We start from the raw sequence: 25,058 nt of genomic DNA, 5'->3' as shown, positions 1-25,058 counted from the left end.
TGGTCTGTTCCTCTAGGAGAGTCAGCGGGCCATGCCTTGGCCTCCCTCTATGATACCTCTCAGGGAATGCAGGGCAGTGCTGAGGAGAGGGCCACCCACCACCCTTTCCCTCTGCCGGTCTGAGGAGTGGGCCCTGCCCTGCTCCCCAGGGTGACATCAGCTTTTCAGGGGGCTGCAAAATTGCCTCAGCCCTGGAGCGCAGCTCCCTTCCATTCCCCACGAGATGCCACACAGATGCTAGAAGCCAATGGGACCCACCTGTGCATGGAGACCATTGGGAAACGATGAGTCAAATTCCTTAATAGGAACACAGCTACAACATTTCTGCCAAGCAGAGAGCTGACAGACATGGCAAAAAGGGTCACTGAAGACGGAAGACAGCCTCCAAACATCTCCCTCACATCGTCCCACTCCTCCCCTGACCCCAACCCCATCTCCCAGGCAGGCAGGCAGGCAGCAGGGGCTCCCAAGTGCATTTCTGCCTCTTGTCCTGCCCACACCCCCACGCACCGTTCTTCAGGACGGTCACCACTCAGCAGATCTGGCCTCCTCTTCTTCTGCCTGAAACCCTCAATGGCTCCCCACCACCTTTAGGAGCAGCCCCGGTACCTTGGCACGGCACTCGGCACTCGGCACTCGCAGCCCTCTCTGAGCTGGCCCTGGCTGGCTGCTCTGTGTTCCCCTTTAGCCACTTTGCCTGGGAGGCCCCAATCTCAACAGCTCCGCCTTCCGCAAAGCCTGGCTGCCCTCTCCGGCTGCTTGTGCAATGGAATTCCCTCTCCCCCTCTCCAGCCCCAGAATTCTTGAAATATCTGAAAAGCATCTGACAAAACAAAGTCATGGTAATAAATGTGTCTCAAAGAAGGGAGGGGGCGGTGACCCTCCTGCTTAATTCCCATCCACTCCAAGGCCTTCCCACTGCAATCAGAATAAAATCAAAGCCCTACAGGCTCTTCTCAGATTGCCCTGGTCTTGCTCACTGTGGTCCAGCCACTGGCCTCTGTGCATCTTGCACAGAGAGACCATCCCTACCTCAGGACCTTTGCACGTGCTGTGCCTTCTGTCTTCTCATGCTTTCCCCCCAACACAACTGTCCCAGCTCACAGTACCCCCTAAAGTAGTTGCTCCCAGCCTGGACTATGCACTTGATAAGAGAGGCACCGTTTCTCCTTGCTCACCGCTGTGTCCCCAGCAGCGTGAATGAATGAATGGGTGAGTAACTTTGGAGAATGTGGAACAATAGGAAATAGGCAGAAATGTGTGACAGCGGCAGGACTCATGATGCCCTGTAATGACCGAGACCCTAGCTACATGCCCAAGCGCATCCCCATCCCTACTCCACCCTCCTGGAAACCTGTGTGCTAGGGAGGCTGCTCTCCTCTGCTCAGACCACAGGGGGAGGGGAAGCCAGGACAGTGTCCTTGAGCCCTGTCTTGAGAAATTGATCCTGGAATCTTTAAACCTTAGGGGAAAATGTTCAAAGCCGCAGCCCTTCTCTGTGCAGAGAGAGGCCAAGGGCTCTCTTGTTTGGGGAAATACACTGTAATGTGCCTTTTGCTTATGCAAAGATGCGGCCAAGTTTCTGTTCTGGAATAGACAATAAGGAAGGACACAGGCTCTGCATGATAATGTAAAAGTTTGCCTTCTTCGTGGCATAGTTCCACCCTGGTGACCAAGGAGCCCTGGCAGGTGGCCTAACCCTGCTGGGCAGAGGTGACTTTCCCCTCTGCTGGAAGGATCTGGGGACAGGAGGGTGCAGGGAAGACAGGTCCAGGAGATGGGGCTCCCTGTAGGCAGAGCCATCGGTGGGGTTCCCATCCCTTGTGCCCAACCTCCAGGAAACTTGTCACCTCTTCCCCTGAGCTGAACTTTGGCAACCAGAGGGGTAGCACAAGCTTCTCCGGGCACCACACTGGGGAGCAAGCCAGGCCCGGAAAAGTCTGTCATGAGGCCTCAGGAAGCAGGGCTCATAAGGTGCTTGGTGGCTTCTCTGGGACCCCTGAAATACCTGGGGTATTTAGGGTATTCTGGTCTCTCTGAGGACCCTTGGGAGTAGGCATGGACCATCCCAGTGGAGGCAGGAAAAAAAAGTGCCATGGGAAGCTGGGACAGAGGGTTCTGCTGGCTTCCGGGAAAGACTGTTTTCATCTGTGTGCATCTCCTGACACACGAACAGGGCAGCAAAAGCCTGGTTTTACTGTGAGAATAAACATCCCTTTGCAGATCTCCTTTCCCCACTTACTTCTCCATGATGGCATCTCAGGCAACACAAGAACAAACACGATGCTAGCTGCTGCTCAAAATATCGAACTGCCAAGAAATGCAAATGGGCAGGACTTGTTCAGACTGTACAATAAAAATGGGAGGTGGGTAGAACCTTCCTTCAACACCAAGTCCAAGAACACAGCCCTAAGATGCCAAGACTCCTCTAGGGACGACCAAACTGTTCCTGCCCCCAGGCCCATGGCAGGCCACCCTCTGCTGGGACTGGGGATACCTCTGCAGGTCCCCAGGGTGGAGACAGGGCTTCTCCCCCACCAGACAGGCAGGTGGATGCCCGGAACCCAACGGAGGCTCAGCATATGCTCACCAGGCAAACAAAGAGCAAACCTGTCTTAGGACAGTCCCGTCGATGCTAATTACTGCACAGAGCCGCACCTTCCCTGTTTCTCTGTTGGGTTGCACGGGTTCTAGCGTGGGCTCAGCCACCATCCTGCCATGATGTGGGTCCTTATCACTCAGGCTATTACCAGCACCAGCCTCAACACTGTACTTAAAGCATCTAGCAAAACCCCAGGCATATGGTACACACCCAGGCTTCACTCCCGGGCCCACCAGGGGCTCTCCTCTGGGTCACCGGAGTGCACGCCAGGCATTTTCCAAAGCCCACACTGCTGCCCACCAGGGGTGTGTGTGTGTGTGTGTGTGCATGTGTGTGTGGCCCACTTTGGGGGGTTCTCCCTGACAGGCCCCACTGTGGGTAAGGGATGGCCACACCACTATGTGGGGCCTGACCTTCCCACTCACTGACCAGCAACTCATCAGAAAGGGGGTAATGCTACAGAACAAGGGAGGGACATACTCTGCTGAGGCTGGAGGCCAGGGCCTGGTGTCCCCCCTGAGGCCACTGTTTGGAGGCCCCTGACAGGGAAGGAGCAGAGAGAAGGCAGGGATCTTGATTCTTGCTGGCAGCTGCCATGGCCCTGGAGAGCCCGGGGCCATCGCCTGTCTGCCTGATGTACCCCTGAGCTCCTTGGCACTACTTGACCACACAGCCCCGGGGACCCCCACGGAGTCTCATCCAGAAAAGGCTTTTTGGGGAGAGGACCACCGTGTCAAGACCTCGAGGCATCCTCGCCTCCCCCACTGTCTCAGAGTCTGAAAGGCACAACCTCCACCCCTGTGACGTGATCTCTGTCACCTGTGTCCAACCGGGTATCGTGATGTCATCGGAAAACAACGATTTTTTTTTCCTTCCTACTGTGATTCACATTTTTCTGCTGTCCTATCACTATTTTGACCCAAAGAAAGAAAGAGGGAAGATACCATCGTGAGGAGGGCTGGCCGTGGCACAAGGGAAATCCCTGGGGACAGCAATAGGGGAGAGGGAAGTGTCCTGGTTGATGAAGGAGGTCACGGGAGGAGCTGAGGGAGAGGTAGGAAGCCAGAGCCAGGGTCATGGTGCCCCATCCCTGCTTCTACTCCCCACACACCTTTAGGGTCAAACACACAGATTCTGAGGGCTTCGAGCCCTGCTTCCCACTTGGACTCTGAGCGGAGACCACATCATGAGAGTAGAGTCCATTCCCAATGTGGCACTAAGTGTGAGGTGAGGAATGGGGTGGGGCTGGTTTGATTGAACTGGCCTGAGTAGCAGCCTGGCTCCCCCAGCCCCAGAGGGGTGGAGGTGGGCTCCAGACACTCCTGTATTACACTGGCTGGGGTGGAGGGTGGCTGGCTATGGGCTGGGAGAGGCTGCATAGTGGACAGGGCATCACAGAACCTGCCCTGGACCAGGTGGGGCCCAGCACACCTGAGCCATCCAGGTAGAGAGCCCGGGGCCAGACCTGACCCCACCTCACAGCAAAAATGGTGAGGGCTCATGCCAGCCTCCCCACTGCCACTAGGGCCCCAGGGGTCCCCATATAACAAGGGGGTAGGGAGAGACCCTGCCAGGCAGGCACTGACCCAGATGAGACAGAGAAAAGCAGAACTGTTTAGACAGTCACCTGTGTTCCCAGCACAGGATTCTGGTCCAATCCTATCCTCCAGCATTACACTCACTGCCAGGCTTGTCTGCTGGGGAACATGTCCCTCCCAGAACGCAATTCACTCGCGTTTAGCGCCATTCCTAACACCCAGAACGTACGGAGCCTCCTTGAACGCGGGGAAGAAACGGTTTGGCCTTGTGTGCAGCATGTGGCCCTTTGCACCACCAGAATCTGATCGAGTCACTGAGCTCCCCTGCCGGCCCTTTACGGGCTGAGCGGTGTGCCAACCACCAGGGCCCAGGCTCAGACCAGACACCCAGAACCAACCGGCAGACGAGAAGACAGGAGGGCACACTGTGCTTCACAGGGAGCCCACAACCGAAGGGAGAGAGCTCCTGGGGGCACGCGTTCTCGTTGGCAGGAAGGAGTGCACAGACCGCCCCGCCCCAACACCTAGCTGTCTCCTGCTTCCCCAGACCCGTGTCTGTGTCCCACGTTCTCTGGGAGCACATCCCTTGTGCTAACGTGGACGCTGCTCCCCTTCGGGCTGTTTCCTCTGCTGCACTATCACCATCTCGAATGCCCCCACTGTCAGCTGCCCTCTCTGTCCGCTGCACCTGTGCCCGAGAACCGGGGGCTCGCCTGCATCTATGGCTGTTCTATCCTCAGTGCCTAGAACCTGTTAGGTCTGAAAGTTTTAGGATAAAGCCCAAGCTCCCTGTACCTGGCCAGCTCCATCCCTCTGAGGCCACCCTGCCCCGAACCCCCAAACAGCTCCAATTCCAGGGACAAGTCAAGGGTGTGGCATCCTCTGCAGGGAATGGCAGTAGTTCAGGGCTCCTCTCTGCTGTGACCTTCTCGCCAGCCAGGCAGAGGGTGTGGGCTGTGCCTCCAGGCTACCGAGGCCCTTGTCCTCCTTACTGACCTAAAGCAGAGTGAGCATGTCTCCATGACAGCCAAGCTTCTCAAGGACAAGAGCTGGCTGGTTTGGCCGATGTCACTGACCAAGGAATGACTGTGGCACCTTGTTGGTAAGCAGTGACCTTCCAAAACCTGGACCACACACTTCCTCACGTCATTACCTTTCACGTCCCACACCGTGCAAGTGAGCGTTATTATCCCTGTTTTACCGGTGGGGAAACTGAGGCCCAGAGAAACTGAGAAACACACCCACAGAAGCACAAGTGGGAACTGGGGCAAAGGCTTTCGAGAGCAAGTTAGCAAATCTGTTGAAATTAAACCCTATGCATCCTTATGACCTGATGATTCAAACTTCCAGCATCTGTGGTGGAGAAAAGGCTTTGGTCATAAGGAAGAAGGGATAAGGACCCTTGGCTACTGGGATGTCTTTTCCCTGGACAGGTAGAGTCTATGTTTTCTCTTTTAATGTTTATTTTAAAAGAGAGAGAGAGAGCATGAGCAGGGGAAGGGCAGAGAGAGGGAGAGAGAGAATCCCAAGCAGGCTCTGCACAGAGCCCAATGTGGGGCTCGAACTCACAAAAACTGTGGGATCATGACCTGAGTGAAATCCAAGATCAAGAGTTGGATGCTTAACCGACTGAGCCACCCAGGCGCCCTGAGTCTGTGCCTTAAGGGAGTCTGGGGGCACCTGGGTGGCTGTCGGTTAAGCATCCAGCTTCAGCTCAGGTCAGGATCTCCCAGTTTGTGAGTTTGAGCCCCGCGTTGGGCTCTGTGCTGACAGCTCAGAGCCTGTATCCTGCTTCTGATTCTGTGTCTCCCTCTCTCTTTGCCTCTCCCTTGCTTGCATGCTCTCACTCTCTCTCTCAAAAATAAATAAACATTAAAAAAAAACTTAAGGGAGTCTGTAGGACCATAGTCACTTTATGAGAATTCACTCACTCAACTTATTTACTCAAAAGACATTTACTCAATACCTATATGCTGGGCCCTTTGCTGGGTGCGGAACATGAAAATCAGGTAAGCAGACCCTCTGAATTTGACATTAAGCATGTGACACCTTTGTATGAACTCCTAATCCCCCTGAGACACACCGCCAAGTGCCCCTGCAGCAGGGGAGCAGGACCCCTCAGGACCCACGACTGTACCTCAGCACAGAGTGGGCAGGCTGAGAGTGATGGCTCAAGCCAGCCCAGACCAGGAGCCCAGTGTGGTGCCACACTCTCTACTTCCCCGGCTCAGCTGTCACCCCCTTGCTGGAGTCTTCAGAGACAAGCTTTGCAGCTGCTTCAAGCTGTCACCGAGGAGTGACGATGCCTGGCCCTCCTTGTCCACGATGACTGACTCCCGCTTTGACAACCATCAGCTCTCCCCAGGGAGACCAAGGGCAAGCTGCTCCCAGACTCCTATATCAGCTGTCAGGAGGCCTCCTGGAGAGGGGAGGGGGGTTGGGGAGAACCCTGGGGTGGGGGCAGGGCGCCACACTCTTCAGGGAAGAAGAAGCGGAGGTAAGGCCAGACCATGGTACCTCCCCCTCTGGAACTTTCTCCACCTACATCATCATGGCTGGGGGCGGGGGTGGCAGTGCTGGGGAGGGGGGTGGCTGTCTATTGTCCACCCCACCCTCACTGGAATGTGAGCTCCATGCAGGCAGGACCCCCCCCTCCCCCCCACTGCTGCCCAGGCTTCCTCACCACCACATTCCAGCACCTACGGCTGTGTCTGGCATGTGGCAAGAGCTCTGTAAACATGCACTGAATGGGTGACTGCGTGAGGGAGCAAATCTTAGAGAGAACAGGAAGACACAATAGAAGGAAAGGCCAGAGAAAACACCAGGAGAGGGAAAGTAGATGGAAAACAGGCTGGGCATGGGCAAGTGATGTCAATAGCTGTTGGGAGATCAGAGAGATCCAAGGTGAGAACATACCTCAGCTCTTCCTCAAGGATTCAGGAGCACTTGTTCTTCAGGCCAGAACAGCAGGGAGGGGACAGGCACCTGGGCCAGATCCCCACTAAGAGCCCATCTTCCCACCTGTACGTGAATCCCATCTGCCATGCCCTGGCCACACTAGCCGACCTCTCTGAGCCTCAGTGACCTTGTCCAGGAGAGTGAACTCACGGGCCACCAGGCACAATGTAGACACAACAGGTGACTGACTCCTCACACAGGGCTGCCAGGCATAAAAACTCAGTCTCCTCACCTCACACTGGTGTTTCCAATAACAGAAGGCATAAGCCCCAAACTCTTAAAGACAGAAGTTTCTCTTTTTAGACCCCAAACTAACTTAATCACTCCCCTATCATAGTATGGCAGGGACCCCAGATATCATCCCTTTTTGTGCCCCTTAGCCTGAGACAAAAGGCTTTGCCAACCTTGGGGCACCTGGGTGGCTCGGTCAGTTAACCGTCCGACTTCAGCTCAGGTCATGATCTCACGGTTCATGAATTCAAGCCCTGCATCAGACTCTGTGCTGACAGCTCAGAGCCTGGAGCCTGCTTCAGATTTTGTGTCTCCTCCCTCTCTCTCTGCCCCTCCCCCCACTCACACACACACTCTCTCTCTCTCAAAAATAAGCATTAAAAAAAATTTTTTTTAAGGCTTTGCCAACCTCATCTCCTGCCTCATCCCAGCACCATACACCCCAGTGGGGCCCAACCCCATGCTGTGATGTGGTAATGCCACTGGGCCTTTGCACATGCTGTTCTACCACTGCAGCAACACCGGCATACACAAGGCTCCTCTCCTCATTAACCCCAGCCTCTGCATTAAGGGCAGCTCAAGTGGCCTTCATCTGAGGCACTCTTCCTTGTGACCCAGAATGCCCTGTATTTGCACAATCAGCACATGTATTAACCAGGGTACAATTACTCTTCTCTTCCTTGCTCCCACCCCTTCCATGCTCCAACTTTCTTGAGCACAGGGACATGACTGCTCACTCCTGTACTCCAGTGCCCAGAATGAGGCCCAGTTTAGACCAGGGGTTCAGAGAGCACCCAATGCACAAACACAAAGCCAGGACTAGCTCGTGTTCGTGGGATGCCCTCCATGGGCCCCGCACTCTGCTAAAAGCACTTTCCTGGTGTTTAACTCGAGTCACGCTCACGACAGCACTGGGAGGTGGCACTAATTATCCCCCATCACAGGACACAGCAGGGCAGGCCGTGCCTCCTTTCTTCCTGGCCAGAAGGAACCATCCACCAGCTGACCAGCCAGACTTGTGTCCTGCGGTCGTGTTCTGATTCACTTGTGCAGTGTGAGGTCTTAATTTCAATTTGTTGCTGACATTGAAAAATAATTAGATTTCCCATAAAACTTGGATTTCCAGCTTCTCATGAAGAAAAAAAAAACAAAGCTGGCAACAGCAGGTCTGCTCATTCCTCCATGACCACAAGTGAGGGGGACCCAGGAGGGGATCTCTGGGGGACGTGCCCTCTCCTGTCACCCCATCCCCACCACCCCGTACTGCCCACAGCCACCTTCACCTGGGCCAATGCCTCCCTGCCTGATTCTGTCAGCCATGACACGTATCCTCTCTTAAGCGTTCTATCAGCCTCATGCACAGTGCTTGCCCTGATAGCTCTATCTCCTAGAAGCGCACAGGGCCATGCTCTCAGGCCAGTAGGACACACATGAGGAGCCAGAATGGTGGCCAGAATGCCCTGTTGCAGCCCAGGACACGAGCAGACCCCGGGACCTGGGGAGCTGCTGAGCGGCCATGGGAACTCCCACCCTGTGCTATGGCCAAACCCAAACGTGTCCCCCTTTGCCTGGGAGCTCTGCCTACTCCCCTCCAACTTAAGAGAACCAGGTTTCAGTGTCCAGTTTCAGAGATGTTTTTCTCTTTCCCAGGACCCAGAGCCAGAGACACGTGAATGGGGACTTGGGGCAGTGCCTTCGCCCTGGCTAGCTTGCAGCTCCGTGGCCTGGTCACGACAGGACACCCCCCCTCCCCCGGGGGATCAGCAGAAAATATTCTTGTCCCTGCCACTGCCTTCCTCACCATTGCCACACGGCCCCAACATTCTTGGAAGTTGGTGAGAAATGGAGCTTGTATGCCTTTGATTGTTTGCAAACCCTGGCAAGGCTTTGGTAAACCCAGGCCAATTTCTGGATTAAATTAGAAAAGAAAAGAGGAAAAATATCTGAATCCTGGCACAGACAGAGATCATTCATTCAACAAAAATTGTTTAAGAACATACTGTACAGAGGATTGTCCCCGTGCTGGGGGGGGGAAGGTCAAAGGATATGGCCTCTATTATGAAAGCATGGAAGTTTCTTTGGAGCACACATTCTCAGTAGGCTTAAAGAGTGTGTCTGCCTCAGCAGAAGAGATGCTTTGGGGGCTCAGGAATTCTTCCAGAACATAAGCAGTTAACACAGCTGGGAGAGACGGCTCTGTCTGCTCAGAAATCTGCTCTTCCTACTCTGCTGTTTTAAAATGGCTATAATGACCGGCTCATTTAATTGCTTGTAAAGGAGTCCCCAAAGTTACCTCACAGGTCCACAGAGCTGGCAAGCCTAGGGTGGGGCTGGGGGTGGGCTCAGGTCTGAGCAGGAAGAGGGGTGAAGCTTGGCTCAAGGGCAAGTTCCCCGATGATGGCCTGCAGGAAAGGGCTGCTCCAGCTGCAGAAGACTGGAGAGCTGAAAAGGGTGAGGGGAACCTTCTCTCCTAGGGACTTCACTAGCCTTTATGGGTTCTCAGAGTGTGTGGAAGGTTCAAAGATGAAGAAACCAAGAGCAGGGCGAGGCAGGAGCTTTGCCAGGTAGGTAAAAGCCAGGGTTAGGATACAGCTGCTCCTGACTCTGAAGCTGGTCCTCATTCTCTACCAAGTGCTTCACTAATAAGTATACCCAGTGTACGGATGTGGTGGGATGTGAATGTCAACTCTAGAGTGCTGGGGCCACAATTCAAGGTGCGCACAGAGCACATAGAAGATTTCTTTAGAGCCTGATAACCAAATACTTCATGAGCGCCAGTGAGTGACTGTTTTCAGCTTCCTGGGCCACATATCCTCGTCCCAGCTACTCAGCTCTGCTATTAGAGCACAAAAGCAGTCACAGACAATTCACAAATGAACAGGTGTGGCTATATCCCAAAACTTTATTAAAAAAAAAAAAAGGATGACAGGCCAGATTTGGCCCTTGGGTTATATTTTTGGCAACCTTACTTTAGCATCTCTGTTTATCTGGAAAGGCTGCTGTGAATTTTGCTTTAACTCAATAGTAACACGCCCAAGGTTAGTTTAACATAAAATTGATGTTTTAAAATGTTTGCCATCCAAAAAGAGTGGCACTTCCAGGGCAGGCAGTGACGGCCTCGGCGGCCTCTGGCAGACATACCCAAAGGTAAAGAGGATCGTGGGCCACCTTCTGGGGCAAGCCATCACCCAACGCAATGGTCAGCCTCACCCACATCCACAAGGAGTACAATCAGACCAGCAGCTCAGATAGGAAATTGTAGGTCTTTGTGGACACTGAGATCCCATCAAGGCCTTTGGTGTCTCAGGGAAGAGCAGGATTGTTTGGTGCTTTAGCTAAAGGCAATAACCCACATGAGAAGGCTTTTTGGGTCTTGGCCCCAAGGTGTAGATTTGTTAAAGTTTTGGCACAAATGTTACTTTACTTTTTTTTTAAGTTTATTTATTTTGAGAGAGGCAGAGAGAGAGTGCAAGTGGGGAGGGGCACAGAGAGAGATAGGGAGACGAAGAATCCGAAGCAGGCTGTAGGCTCTGAGCTGTCAGCACAGAGCCCGACACGGGGCTTGAACTCACAAACGGTGAGATCATGACCTGAGCTGAAGTCTGAGCCACCCAGGCGCCCCTTTACTTTTCAAAATGCATACGTAAACATGTTACTTGAATCATGGCTCTAGTCTCCTCCGAAGGTATTTCTCCCTGGCCTCCCATTCACCGGAGCCAGGAGAAAAACCACCATCTGTGGCTACCAAGGTAACTGGACGTGCCGTGAGCATGGGGGCTGCATCCAGGCACACGCTGTCACACACCAAGTTTGGAGGCAGAGACCAGTCAGGCACTGGCAGAGCAGGTCTGTGAAAATGTGGTGATTCCTCTACACACCCAGCAGGTGTGTTCAGGTGTGCTGACTGCAGCCTAGCTTGGGAGCACCAGACACAGAGGGGAGCATGTTTCTAAGGAGAAAGGGTGAAACAGGACAGTGGTTTCCAGTGCACCAGGAGAGCCCGTGGAAGAGGGGAGTCCTGGGTAGAGGGAAGCTCCTCATTCCCAAGGCTGGGTCCAGAGGAGCCACAGCATGAGCCAGGGTTGAAGGCTGGGAGGAGCAGGAATGGGATGCGGCAGAGGGAGGCCGGCTGCGGGAGAGCCACATCTAAGCAGGGAGCCCAGGTGGGGCCCAGCGGCGGTGTGGCAATGGGGCCTGGAGGAGCCAGCCTGGCTGGACAGGCCACATATCTGCTCACGGCTCACAGTTCTGCCCTTACAGCCCTCCCAGCGCTGGGAAGGAGACCCTTCCTCCCACAAGCAGTGGATAGAAGCTCTCAGTGGGGCTTCACAGCCTCTCTGACTAGGCTAAGGACCCCGAGGCCAAAAGGACAGGGCCTCATCCTGGGTTTGCTAGCAACCTTTGAGCCTCTGGAATTTGGGAGCTAAAAACCAGTGTGAGGGCCCCAGAGGACGAGGCCACTGCCAGTAATCTGGCCCCAGCACTCTCTCAGGCACAGCCTTCTTCATCTGGACAGAAAGCTGAGAGTGAGTGTAGCTTTGGGCTGAGAGCCTCTGGACAAGCAGAGGATGGAGAAGGGCCATGGAGAATGGGGCCCGAAGCAGGGAGCACAGGCCACATCAGGTGTCTGGAGAGGGTCGGGCTGGGCTGCGGGGTCTCAGTGCAGGGCTCATGTTGCTGAGTTCATGGGCCAGCAACCAGGGCCCATATCCAGAAGGGCCCTGCACTTGGGGTTTAACGCTCTGAGGTTGCTGTCTTGACATTCCTCATCATTTCACTTTTGAATTTGTGTTTTGTAAGTAAAATCCAACAGGATAGTGAGGCCTTGGCTCACGAGTGGTCCCGACTCCACAGGACAAGGTCTCAGCCTCCCACTCCCCACCCTGTGATCACTGCCACTCTCTGCCCTGGGCAGGGGCCTGCATGCAGGCGCAAGGTGGGTGCACATGCCCCGTGGTCTCTCGGGCCAGGACATGGCAGTGGTGGTCCCACCCAAGGCAGCCCCACATGGGTCTCAGTGGAGGCGAGTCTCTTGGGCACCCCCATCCAGTTGCTAAGGTGTAAAGAGCCTTGACCATCTGCCCTGGGTTGGGGCAGTGGGCCTGAGGGAAGGGGAGATGCCAGGCTTAATGTCCCCAGATCCCCACCCCATACCAGGGCATGATGTGCTCTTCCAGGGGCAGCAGTCAGGGAACAAAGCAGCTGTCAGGCCCAGAGGGCATATCTCCTGCTGCTGGCTATGACCTGGGGCACCTGTGATAATCTGCGTCTAAGAGAGCACTCCCTCCACTGGCTCCATTCCTGGGGGCTCCTCTCTTCCTCCTTCCAACCGTTCTGAGTCTGCCTTGTGTTTTGTGTGAACTTCTGGCACCCTCCGGGCATGAGCCATGAAACACAAGTCTGTTTAATTTTGGTGATTCTGCATCCAAGTTAAATGCTGTAATATCTGCATTTAAAATAAGCTTTGTGGGGCGCCTGGGTGGCTCAGTCGGTTAAACGTCCGACTTCAGCTCAGGTCATGGTCTTGCAGTCCGTGAGTTCGAGCCCCGCATCAGGCTCTATGCTGACCGCTCAGAGCCTAGAGCCTGTTTCGGATTCTGTGTCTCCCTCTCTCTCTGATCCTCCCCCATTCATGCTCTGTCTCTTTCTGTCTCAAAAATAAATAAACGTTTAAAAAATAAATAAAATAAAATAAAATAAAATAAAATAAAATAAAATAAAATAAGCTTTGTACGGGGTGCCTGGGTGGCTCAGTCAGTTAAGCGTCTGACTCTTGACGCTTTAGACGCTAGACGCTTAAAGCTCCGACTTTAGCTCAGGTCTCGATCTCACGGTTCGTGGGATCAAGCTCTGAGTCAGGCTCCATGCTGACAGCACAGAACTTGCTTGGGATTCTCCCTCTCTCTGCCCCTTCCCTGCAAAGGGGCATGTGCCCGCACGTGCATTCTCTCTGTCTCTCTCTCTCTCTCTCTCTCTGTCAAAATAAAGAAATAAACATTTAAAAAACAAAGATAATATAAAATAAAATAAGCTTTTTACAATATAAAGGTAACTGGTAAAATTCATGATAATACTTTAAAATTCTAATTTTTCATTGTTTACGGTGACAATCAGTAGACAATTTTTAAATCTTGACAATTTGAGAGACAGAGATCACAGGAAAAAGGAAAAAGCCTTTATATCTACCTTTAAGGGCACTTTTTCCTGATCTCCAAACAAGAGAGCCACACATTCATTCTGCCCTGGGCCCCAGGAGTTTGGTAATCAGAGACATTCTGGGTCTCTGATGTGGCTGAACTCAGCAAGAATAGCCAGGTGGTTAGTGAAGGGCCACGAGTTTGGGAAACGGTCTGCTGACAAGAAGCCACGGGAGTCTGCCAGGGTGACCAGAGCAAAGCTCTAGAAGATTAACTTCTGGGGGAGGGTGTGAAGTGCCAAACATGGCACCCAAGGGAAAACCCAAGGAGAGAAAGATCTCAGGACACCACTACACACAAAAATGTAAACCATAGCAAACTGCCCCAAAACAAAACAAAGGGCAAAAAACAGAATTACAGGGAATATTTTCCACCCACTTGACAGACAAAAAGTGAACCTATTCAAATATAAATGTTCTTCAAATTAACAAGATAGAAACTAATGTCCCCATACAATAAAGAACATGAATAGGCCAACACTAAACATGTAAGATGATTGCTGTTTTAAAGTACATATATATTTTTATAGATGCAACTTCATTACCATCAAATAAATACAACTTAAAGACAAAAAGTATATCCCAGCATTGCTTTCAAATTACCATAGCTAAAAAGGACTCAGTGGTAGGAGGAGGAGGGGAGACAGGCATTTGCTCAGTGGAGCATTAATAGGTGAAATCCTAACAGAGAACATTCTGGCACAGAAAGCTTTAAAATGCCCATACCTGTTGACCAGGCACTGCACTTTTAGGGACTCAGTTTAAGGAAACAGTAATGGATGAGTGATAGATTTAGCTGTAAGGGTGTTCATTACAGCTAGTGTCCAGTCTGACATCTAATAGGGAAATAAATTTTGTTATGTGACTATGTCATATCAATAATCGGTTACATAAAAGGCATGCTATGTGATGCAATGTGATGCCACCGTTAAAATGAGGTAATAGGCAATAATCGGTAAGTGAAGACATTCACATTCCTGCCGGATTTATATTCTCATTTTCCATCATAAATAATTTATTGTCTCTGTTAAATACAGTATATTTTTAAAAATTTATTTATTTTTGAGAGAGAGAGAGAGAGAGAGAGAGTGGGGGAGGGGCAGAGAAAGAGGGAGACACAGAATCTGAAGCAGGCTCCAGATTCCAAGCTGTCAGCATAGAGCCTGACGTGGGGCTCGAACCCATGAACAGTGAGATCATGACCTGAACCAAAGTCAGATGCTCAACCGACTGAGCCACCCAGGCACCCCCAAATAGAGTATCTTTTAATAAACAAGGAACGTTAGTTTCTAGATTTAGGGAGGGAAGGAAGGAAACTGGACCTGGCAGGAGGTGCTGAGTGCTTTGGTGGGGGTCAGAGGTCTGAATGCCGTAGGATCTTTTCTGCACTGAGGTGACTCTTGTGATGTTCAGCAAACATTTACAACCCTTTTCACCCTCCAGAGAGTCTTGGATAGAGAGAGGGATGGATTGATTAATTTCCACTTCCCTACGAATAAAATGTCTTTGCCCGTAAATGCAGGAAGGAAGTGGCACCTCTGGAGATTTCCCACTGCCCTTCGGGTCACATCCAAGTCCCTCTCAACATCCAGTGACTGGCCTTGTTCATCTGCAACTTCCCTTCCTACCTGGGCCCCTTGTTCCCCACACACCAGCCCTTTCTCACACCTTCAAATGTGCTGACCTCATTCTTGCCTCAGGGCCTTTACACCGTCCATTCTCTCTGAACACTCCATCCTGCCTCTTGCCACAGTCATCCAATATCATTCAAGTCTTAGCTGCAGTGTTACTTTCTGTGCATGTCCTTCCTGACCACCTATATAAAGTGGCCCACATTTCCCAGCCCTTCTCCTTTCTCCACCTCACTATTTTATTTCTTTCATTGTCCTTATCTGAAATTACCTCTTTTGATTTTCACTTGAATATTGTCTGTGCTCCCCACCAGAATGCAAGCTATGGCTGTGTCCTGTTGTGCTCACAGCTATACCCCTTGCCTGACATACAGGATATGCCCAATGAACAGTTGTTGACAGAAAGATCAAGTGCCAGGTGTATCAGTCAGCCCAGGATGAGCTCTGCTGCATAACAAAGTCTCCACCACATCAGTAGCTAACACAATAAAGCTGGCATGTGTTTCTTTATACACATCACAGGCCAGCAGAGGTTGGGTGGTCCTGCCTCGTTCTGTACCTGCACTTACTGGGATATATGGCTTCCAAGGTCACTGTGTTAGGGAAAGAAACAGAGGGAAGGGACACACTGGCTCTTAATCGCCTTGGCCAAGAGGTGACACATCACTTCCTTCTACACAGACCATTAGAGAAAATTAGCCACACAGCTCCAAATTAGGTACAAGGGAAGCTGGTAATTGGGAGGGAAGAAGAGAGCACATGGATATCTGAAGAACCTGAAATGTCTATGTCACACCAGGACCCACATCCCAGCCCAGACTCTGCTGCAAAGAGGCCCCAAAGGGGTCTGTGCAGCAGTATCACCCTGAACGATAGAAAACAGCCCAGCTTAGAGCTGCCAGGGTCCAGCCATACCCGCCTCCCATCCACCTCGGCCCCTGCTCCTCCTCAGAGCCTTCATTCTCTGGGTCCCTGCCATCAGAACCCCCACCAGACCCCCCTCCCAGGGTCTTTATGGTCTTCCTCAGGGGACAGGCTGTGTCTGTCCAGGGTGGGGCCCCTATGCCTCAGACACTGGAAGTGTTTCCGCCCTGGCCGTGGCTGTCCTCACAGCTGACCAAATGCCTCACTTGGAGCGCAGTCCGGGCCAGCTGCCGCCACATCTGTCCTCCACGTTGCTGGTTTGGCTCCAGGGCTGGGAAGCCCCATAACCAGCTGTGTACTCACAGGGAGAGGGAGATCTGCCCTGGCCAGGCCTTCTAGGGCCAGTTGGGGCTCCGGCTACAGCTCCAGGTGAGCCAGCACCCTCGGGTTTCAGGGCCACTGTCCAATAGGTTGGCCACTAGCCACAATGGTGATCTAAATCCAAATGTCAATGAATTACGAATGAATTAATTTACCCACCGGATGGCTACTATCAAAAATAACAAGTGTTGGTGAGGATGTAGAGAGACTGGAACCCTCGGGCACTGCTGGGAAGGAATGTAAAATGGTGCACTGCTGCAGAAAACAGTATGGAGGTTCCTCAAAAAGTACAAAATAGAGCTACCTTAGGGGCGCCTGGGCGGCTCAGTCAGCTAAGCGTCTGACTTCGGCTCAGGTTATGATCTCGCGGTTGGTGAGTTCGAGCCCCGCATCAGGGTCTGTGCTGACAGCGCGGAGCCTGGAGCCTGCTTCAGATTCTGTGTCTCCCTCTCTCTCTGCCCCTCCCCACCCTGCTCACCTGAGCACTCTCTCTGTCTCTGTCTCTGTCTCAAAAATAAAATAAGTAAATGTTAAAAAAAAATAGAACTATCATATAATCCTGAAATTCCACTTCTGGGTATATACTCCAAAAGACTGAAAAGCAGGGACATGAAGAGATATTTGTACACCCACATGCACAGCAGCATTACTCACAATAACCAAGAAGCAGAAGCAACTCAAGTGCTCATTGACAGATGAACGAATAAACATAAGGCAATGGATGCACACAAGGGGATTGTATTCAGCCTTAAAAAGGACATTCTGGCACATGCCACAACATGGATGAACCTTGCAGGCATTATGCTAAGTTAAATAAGCCAGTCACAAAAAGATAAATACCATATGACTCCTTTTATATGAGGTAACTAAATTAGTCAGAACCACAGGGACAGAAAGTAGAAGGGTGATTTCCAGGGGCCAGGGGAGGGGAGAGTAGGGAGTTAGTGTTTAATGGGGACAAGATGAGAGTTCTGGTGGATGGATGTTAGGGATGGTTCAACAGTGGTGTGAACATAGTTAATGTCCCAGGACTGCACACTTTATTTCTTTAAATGTTTATTTATTTTTGAGAGAGAGAGAGAGAGAGAGAAGGCAAGAGAGTGAGTGTGAGTACGAGAGGAGCACAGAGAGAGAGCAAGACAAAGAATCTGAAGCAGGCTCCAGGCTCTGAGCTGTCAGCACAGAGCCCGACGAAGGGCTCCAACCCACAAACCATGAGATTATGACCTGAGCCTAAGTCAGACGCTTAACCACCCCAATGAACTATACACTTTTAAAATAGTGAATGTAGGGGCACCTGGGTGGCTCAGTCAGTTAAGTGACTGATTTTAGCTCAAGTCATGATCTCACGGTTGGTGAGTTCGAGCCCCACATCAGGCTCTGTGCTGACAGCTCAAAGCCTGGAGCCTGCTTCGGATTCTGTGTCTCCCTCTCTCTCTGCCCCTCCCCCACTCATGCTCTGTCTTTGTCTCTCAGAAATAAATAAACGTTAAAAAATTAGAAAAAATAAAATAAAATAAAAATAAAATTGTGAAGGTGGTAAACTTTATATGTATTTTACCACAATTAAAAAAAATTTTAGGGCCCCTGGGTGACTCAGTCAGTTAAGCGTCCAACTCTTGATTTCAGCTCAGGTCATGATCTCATGGTTTCATGGGTTCAAGACCCACTGCACTGACAATGTGGAACCTACTTGAGATTCTGTCTCTTCCTCTCTCTCTCTGCCCCTCTCCTGCTTGTGCTCTCTCTGTCTCAAAATAAATAAGTAAACTTTTAAAAAATATTTTTAAGTTAAAATTTTAAAACTCCACTGAATATCAAATAAGGTAAAAGTTCAGTTCTCCCATCATGCCAGCCACATTTTAAGTGCTCAAAGGTTGGCTAGTGGCTGCCACATTGAGCAGGGCAGAATTTTGACCATTCTCAGCACTGCAGAAGGTTCTGTTGGACAGCGTTGCCCTGGAAGGTCATCCTTTCTCACTTATTCATGATTTCTCCATCTCCCTCCTCCCCAAGACCACCAAAGGGGCATGACTTCCATCAGCCCCTAGGGACTCTGTCCTGGGTGTGCACAGCCCTAAATGAGGACACAGTGCCTTATAGGGTCTTAATTGTCAGGGCAACACACACTCAAACAGGGTGCCTCATCTCCCTGACTACACTGGGAGGCAGAGCTCAGATTAGAAGGGCAGACATCCCCCCCTTGTCTCTGAGCCCCAGGCTGTCTGCCATGCCCTGGGACAAGCATGTGTCCAATAAATGCTTGCTGGGTGCTACAGGGAAAAAAGACGCGACCCAACTACTGTTCCTCAGCTCCTCCAATTTATGTCATAAAACACTTTTTTCTTTGGCTATGATAAAATACATTTCAATTTAGGAATTTTTGTATTCCTCAGGCTTTTCAAGAAACTAACCAAACCATCCTATTACCCAAAGTTGGGATACAGTCAGATCACGAAGGTGGAAATGAATAAACTGAAGTTAACTGGCAAAACCGAGAAAAATTCTAGACTTCCTCCTACTGGCTCATGCAGCACCAGGTATGTGTGACAGAGGGACCCTTCACACCAGGTTAATGGTGGGGCTAGGAGTTAACTAACCCAAGTGTGACATAATAATAAATATCTACTGGTCTCTTCCCCCCAGTTCCTGACACAGACCTCCTAAACCCTGTAATTTCCAAGTGACAGGGGTGACAGGAGAAGTTTATTATTCATAATAAGCCCCTTTCAAGGGTACCTGAGTTTATGCTAATGAGGTGACTCTTGGTGGGACCTAGATGGCTTCAGGATGGGGGAAGCCAGTTGCCAGAGGAACCAACTGGGTGATCAGAAGGTTGGAACTTTTAGCACTGCCCCCCCTACTTCCACCCCAGGCTCCTAGGGAGAAAGACGACCGAATCACCATGGCCAATAACACTGCCAGAAAAACTGTAAACCATGGAGTTTTGAGAGCTTCCAGGTTGGTGAACACACTGAGGTGCTGGGAGGGTGGTGTGCCCGGAAAGGGCAGGGAAGCTGTCAACCCTTCCCACCTACCTTGCCCCATGCATCTCTTTGACTCTTCCTGAGTTGCATCCTTTATAATATACCAGTGACAGTAAGTAGGATTTTCCTGAGTTCTGTGAACCGAACCAAGCAAACAGTTGAACCCGAGGAGGGAGTCATGGGAACCCTTGATTTACGGCTGGTTGGGTCTTCTGACCAGGTTGTACAGGTGACAACCCAGGACTTGTGAGTGGCATCCGAAGTGAGGCCAGTCTTGTGGGACTGAGCCCTTACCCCGTGGGGTCCGTGCTAACTCTGGGTAGTGTCGGGAGCACTTGTTATGGAAAACCCACACATATGGTGTCAGAAGAGCTGGTGTGAGTATGGAAAACAGAGAGTTTTCCTTCAGCAGGACTTTCAGCCGGGTTGGAAGGCAGTGTAATTCTTGGGGAAGAGCACATATGTTCAAGGCAGGCAAGATTTTATATCTACTAGTCTTGCAGAATTAGTGTGAGGATTGCCTAAGATAATGCATGCCTACAGGGGCCTGGCACACAGTCACTCAGTAAGAGCTCAATGATCGTAGCCATCGTGGTTGTTTCATTGTTATTATTATTATTATTATTATCATAATTATTATTACTACATCAAAGGCACTTTTCAAAAACGAGATGAGGTTAAACACGACAACAGTCTCCAAAATAAAATATGCTTGGGGTACCTGGGTGGCTCAGTCTGTTAAGCGTCCTACTTTGGCTCAGGTCATAATCTCATAGTTCATGAGTTCAAGCCCCACATCGGGCTCTGTGCTGACAGCTCAGAGCTCAGGGCCTGGAGCCTGCTTTGGATTCTGTGTCTCCCTCTCTCTCTGCCCCTCCCCCACTCATACTCTGTCTCTCTTTCCAAAATTAATTAATTAATTAATTAAAATAAAATATGCTCTGCAAACCTGACTTTGGCCCCACTTTGGGGATGAAAGGGCTGAGTTCCAGAGGGTCGATGACTCATGTAAGGCAGGTAGAGAGGAAGGTGGACAGATGGGCAGGGGTCTCTCTGCCCAGCAATTGGCTCGTTCAAATCCTCTTGCCCCTGACTTACCTCTGCACTGGGGTCCTGGGAGGTCTTGCCCACAGGCTGATATGGTGACCTTTCCAGCAGCCCCACTGCTCCACCCCACCACCGACTGCCACTTACGATGTTCATGAGCGTGAGCAGGTACTTCTGCACATGCTCCTTCCCATGGAACTGGACCACAGAGTCATCCACACCCAGCAGAACCTCGATGTTGTAGTCACCATCTGCAGCGTGCCTTCTCGCTCTGCGCCTCGAGCCATTGACACGCTCCTCCAGGACACCCAGGGCACGGCTGAGGTTATCCAGGCTGCCCGGGGGGGCCCTGAAAGGACAGAGGACACAATCTGCAGTAGCAGCCCAGGCTTGCCAGGTACATTGAAACACGGCAAAACCCCACCTGGATACCACTCGGCACCAGCCTGGCCATTACCTTATTGAAGCACCTGAACTGTCCCCATTTTACAGAGGAACAAACAGAGATTCAGAGAGGGCAGAGTGAGTGTCAAGTGGGCTCAGACCCAGCAGCATGCAAACCAACTCCTTGGCCATCACAGAGACCGGGCCTGGAACCCAGCAGTGAATGGAGAGGCCAAGAAGCTGGGCCTAGGAGTGTGCATGACCACAGCCAGCTCTTTCCATCCATTCACACACTTGAATACCCAAGAAGGGCCGCCCAGGTGCCCAAAGGCTGGTCTCCCCAGTGTGTCTACCACGTTAAAACCAGGGAGACGAAGGGCCAGCCCTGGTGGTGTGTGTCCCACAGCATCTCCTTAGGCAGCTCCTCTCCCAGAACTTGCTTCCACTGAAGCAAGGCCCCTCATCTCTAGGCAAGGCCCACTCACACCTGTGCAGGGTCAAGACCACCCATGGGCACTCCTCTCCCCTCTCTCTCCCCGGTAAATTGTGTCTACTCCTTGTCACAGGCTGAGGAGATGGGTGGTTGCCTGACTGAATTGTGCAGGGATAAGGACTCCACAGTCTGCCTGGGGTGGGAGAGAGGGTCCAAGGGGCCTCAGCTGAGGGTCCCAGGGGCCTGGAACTCTGTCAGGCCCAGGAGCCCAAAATGGCATCTCCCTGTCAGCACAGCTGTGGCATCTGCTCTGGTTCTCTTCTCCTTTCCCACCAGGCCTGGAGCCCACCCTGGACTAGAGTTCAGGCCTAGTCCCCCTGAGGAGGTGACATTTCAGTTGACATGTGAAGGATGAGAAGGAGCAGGTCCAGTGAGAAATGAGGGTACAATCATTCCATGGATAGAGGACAACAGTCTTCTCTTGTCACTGAGAAGGGTCTTCTCAAGACTCCGTGCACTCCATCCCCCGTAGATGTGCAGCCAGCTCTGTGGGGGAGGCAGATGGGGACCAAACGTGTCCCTGAGGCCAGTGCTGGAGGGCCATGGACCCCTTTCCCTGTGGGCCTTTTGGAGGACCCTTGCTGGGCTTGATGGGCAGCGCCAACTCTGAGCTGGAGTAGCAGCAGCAGAGAGGGCATCCCAGGTGAAGAGGTCAGCGTGGCAAAGTCCTCCCTGTGGGATTTGCAAAGCCCCAGGACAGCAAACACACAGGCGCCCTTGAACCTACAGAACCAGCATCTACCACACGATGCTTCTGAGCCCTTTGCAGACTCAGGACCCAGGGTCTCTCTTCTCCAGGTTAAACGTTTTTGTTTCTGCCAATTTCAGTTTCCCCAACCCATCCCTCAGTGCTGGCAAAGTATGGGGACCGCTCTGGGGCGTGTTAACAACATTGGACCCCATGGCCCTGGGCTGGGCCCCAGCTCCTCCTGGGCTGAGTGCTTGTCTAAGTCACTTAATCTTTCTGCTCCTGGGATTCCTTGATGCTAAACTGGGGACAGTAATGAGGACAGTGGGGAGCCTCCTCCTTGCAGTGGGTATCAGATGGCTGCTGGGGTGGCAGAGCTTTGTCCCTGTCCCCACCCCCAAATGCGGGGCTTGGTGCAGGCAGTACCCTGTGCTCCATGGGCTGTGGGTGAGCTCGGCCTCTGCGACCCACTGATTCCCCTGGAGGGCGGGTGCTTGGGCATTCCCTGGATGCAATTCGGTTTCCCCTTCTCCCGTCCTGTCCCTGATTCTCTGAGGCATCCTGCCTGATCCCTTCTGGAGACTCTAAAACTGGGGACAGCTCTTGGAAGCTTCTTGCCTCGTCATCCTTTGCCTGAGACATGAGCAAAAAAAGCCCTAGCTGCCATGCAGAAGAAGGGTCCCCCCCAGCACAGGGAATGCCAGGAACCCAAATCCCCGTTGTTAGGCACTAGAAAGATAGGGTCCTGCCACAGATGCCTCCAGTCAGGGGAGCCTTGGCCTGCAGGGATCCTGGCTTCTTCTGTCTACCGTAGAGCAGCCACCCGTGGGGACCAGCAACTTCTCATGGGGAAAGGCTGTGTACAGAGGGCAACAGGAGCCAAGAGCAGGAGATGGGCAGCTCTGACAGCTTGTTATCCTGGCCTGGGATCTCAAGTCATCATGACACCAACAACCCAGGGTGTGGTGTCTGGACCCTGGTGCCCCTGTAGCTGAAGGTGGGGCTGAGAGCCCAGCTCCCCTGCAGCACCACCTGTCCACAAAGAGTCTTCCAGAATAATTCTCACTTGTCCCTAAAGCCTCTCGTCTGCTGCCTCCTCCAGACAGGAGCAGGAACTCCCTCCACGTCACAGTGGTGCAGAGCAGATGCTGGAGGTGGGATAGGGACTCTGAAAGCAGCTCAGACTCAGGCGAGGCAGCCTGCCATCTGGTCCTGCCCCGCCACTTGGCCCTGTGCATATGTCTCCTCTTCAGGGCTGACAAACAGGCCCCTGTGGTGTGCATCCCATCACTGTTCCCATCTCACAGATGGAAAGACTGATGGGACTCCCCCTGCACCTGCTGGCACAAACCTGCCACCTGGCCACGGGACAGACACCAAGCAGGGAAAGCAGAGGTGAGGGAGGTAAAGGAGATGAAGGAGAAGCAGAGAGGGGAGGGCTCTGACAGAACAGAGGACTAAGTCAGGCCAGGGCCAAGTGACTGCTTGCATTTCTGTCCCTCCCGGGGTCCTCATGTCCTCCTGTGCACCCTGACGCACACACGCACACATGGCAGGTGCTGGCCAGGGGCCCCTCCAGGGGTGGAGACAGGGATGGGGAGGGCGGGCCTGCACGCAGTGCCTGTGCAGAGCTGATCATCCTGCTGGGCTGTCTGGGGATGATTCAGGGCCATCCTTGCCGCTCCCAGAGGAGACACCAGCTACTTAAGTCTGACAGGGGATTTGAGGAATTGCTACTCTATTTTTACACATTTATTTCTTTGCATTTCCAACAAGCAGGGACAGCTCACCTTCAGAACCACCTTGGGAAGCAGAAAAATGGTAATTTCCATTAAAAAAAAAACCTCTTCCCTGGGGAAGAGGCTCGATGTTACCCTCTGCCCCTGTCAAGCCCAGGGTCACTGATGGGTGGTCCCTAGGTGAAACCAGCCATAGAGGTGCTTATTAGGGCCACATGACATTTTATTTATTTATTTATTTATTTATTTATTTACTTAAAGATTTTTTTATGTTTATTTATTTCTGAGACAGAGAGAGACAGAGCATGAGTGGGGGTGGGGCAGAGAGAGAGGGAGACACAGAATCAGAAGCAGGCTCCAGACTCTGAGCTGTCAGCACAGAGCCTGACGCAGGGCTTGAACTCACAAATCGTGAGATCATGACCTGAGCCGAAGTCGGTCACTCAACCGACTGAGCCACCCAGGCGCCCCTCACATGACATTTTAAAAATAACTCATTGGGTTGACAGTATTTCAGAATTGGGAGATTTTGTGTTAAAATCTAGAAGAGCCATCTCTTGAGGAATTAGGACAGGGGGGTCACGGGTTGGGGGCAAGTGATGAGCAGGTAACACTGGGCTGTGGATCGACAGCCATGCCTAGAGGTGGGACACATGGGGCCCATGTCCCCAGGCCACCTGACCTGCTGCTGTCACTGCCCTCCTGGCCCCCAAAGGTATCAGAGTGTGCCCCTGATCCTGGGAGTTGTCATGCAGTGACCCCTCCCAATGTTCCCCATGGGTGGGAGGGTTGAAGGGGCTGCCTCTTGGCCAGAGCTGGCTGGGACACATCTTGTAGCCAGATCTGCCAGGCAAGCACAGTTTTTAGCAAAATTTATGTTTCAGGTCCATGAAAAACAGCAACCTTTACTAAAGACACAACAGAAATGCCAATTTCACCTCAAGCATAATTATTACTGTTATAGTTATTACTTGGATCATGAGTATTTGGGGGATGACTTGGACGTTCTAGAATACCTTCCCCCAAGCCCCAAGCCCTGTAGGGATGCCCCAAAACCAAAGGTCAAAGTGCCGATGGGGAGAAACAGGTGACACCCCTGCCTCTGGAAGCCTCAGCCCTGCTCAGACCTGGCAAGACCTACGGGAACACATCCCCAAGATCAGCAGTGTCTGCCAAGTCCCTAGGCCTAGGGCCACATGAGCACTGATAGGACCCAGAGGCCAGGCTGAAATCTCTTCCACTGTCAATCTTAGATGTCTCCTCAGTTTCCCTACAACGGGCTCCATCCTGAAGCCCAGGCCGTGCAGAGACCCCATCCT

The 25,058-nt window shown here is 52.1% G+C and overlaps 1 protein-coding gene across 1 annotated transcript in view; it reads right to left on the bottom strand.

Annotated features, from left to right (window-relative positions):
- Window positions 1-25,058, bottom strand: part of ADAMTS2 (ADAM metallopeptidase with thrombospondin type 1 motif 2) — a 153,841-nt gene that overhangs the window by 78,305 nt on the left and 50,478 nt on the right. The window contains exon 2 of the mRNA XM_042999277.1: window positions 20,583-20,784. Within this exon, the coding sequence (XP_042855211.1) occupies window positions 20,583-20,784 (202 nt within the window). The remainder of the gene's footprint in view (window positions 1-20,582; window positions 20,785-25,058) is intronic.

Source organism: Panthera tigris, chromosome A1, assembly GCF_018350195.1.
Source record: "Panthera tigris isolate Pti1 chromosome A1, P.tigris_Pti1_mat1.1, whole genome shotgun sequence".
Lineage (NCBI taxonomy): Eukaryota > Metazoa > Chordata > Mammalia > Carnivora > Felidae > Panthera > Panthera tigris.
This window is presented reverse-complemented; position numbering and strand designations above follow the sequence as displayed.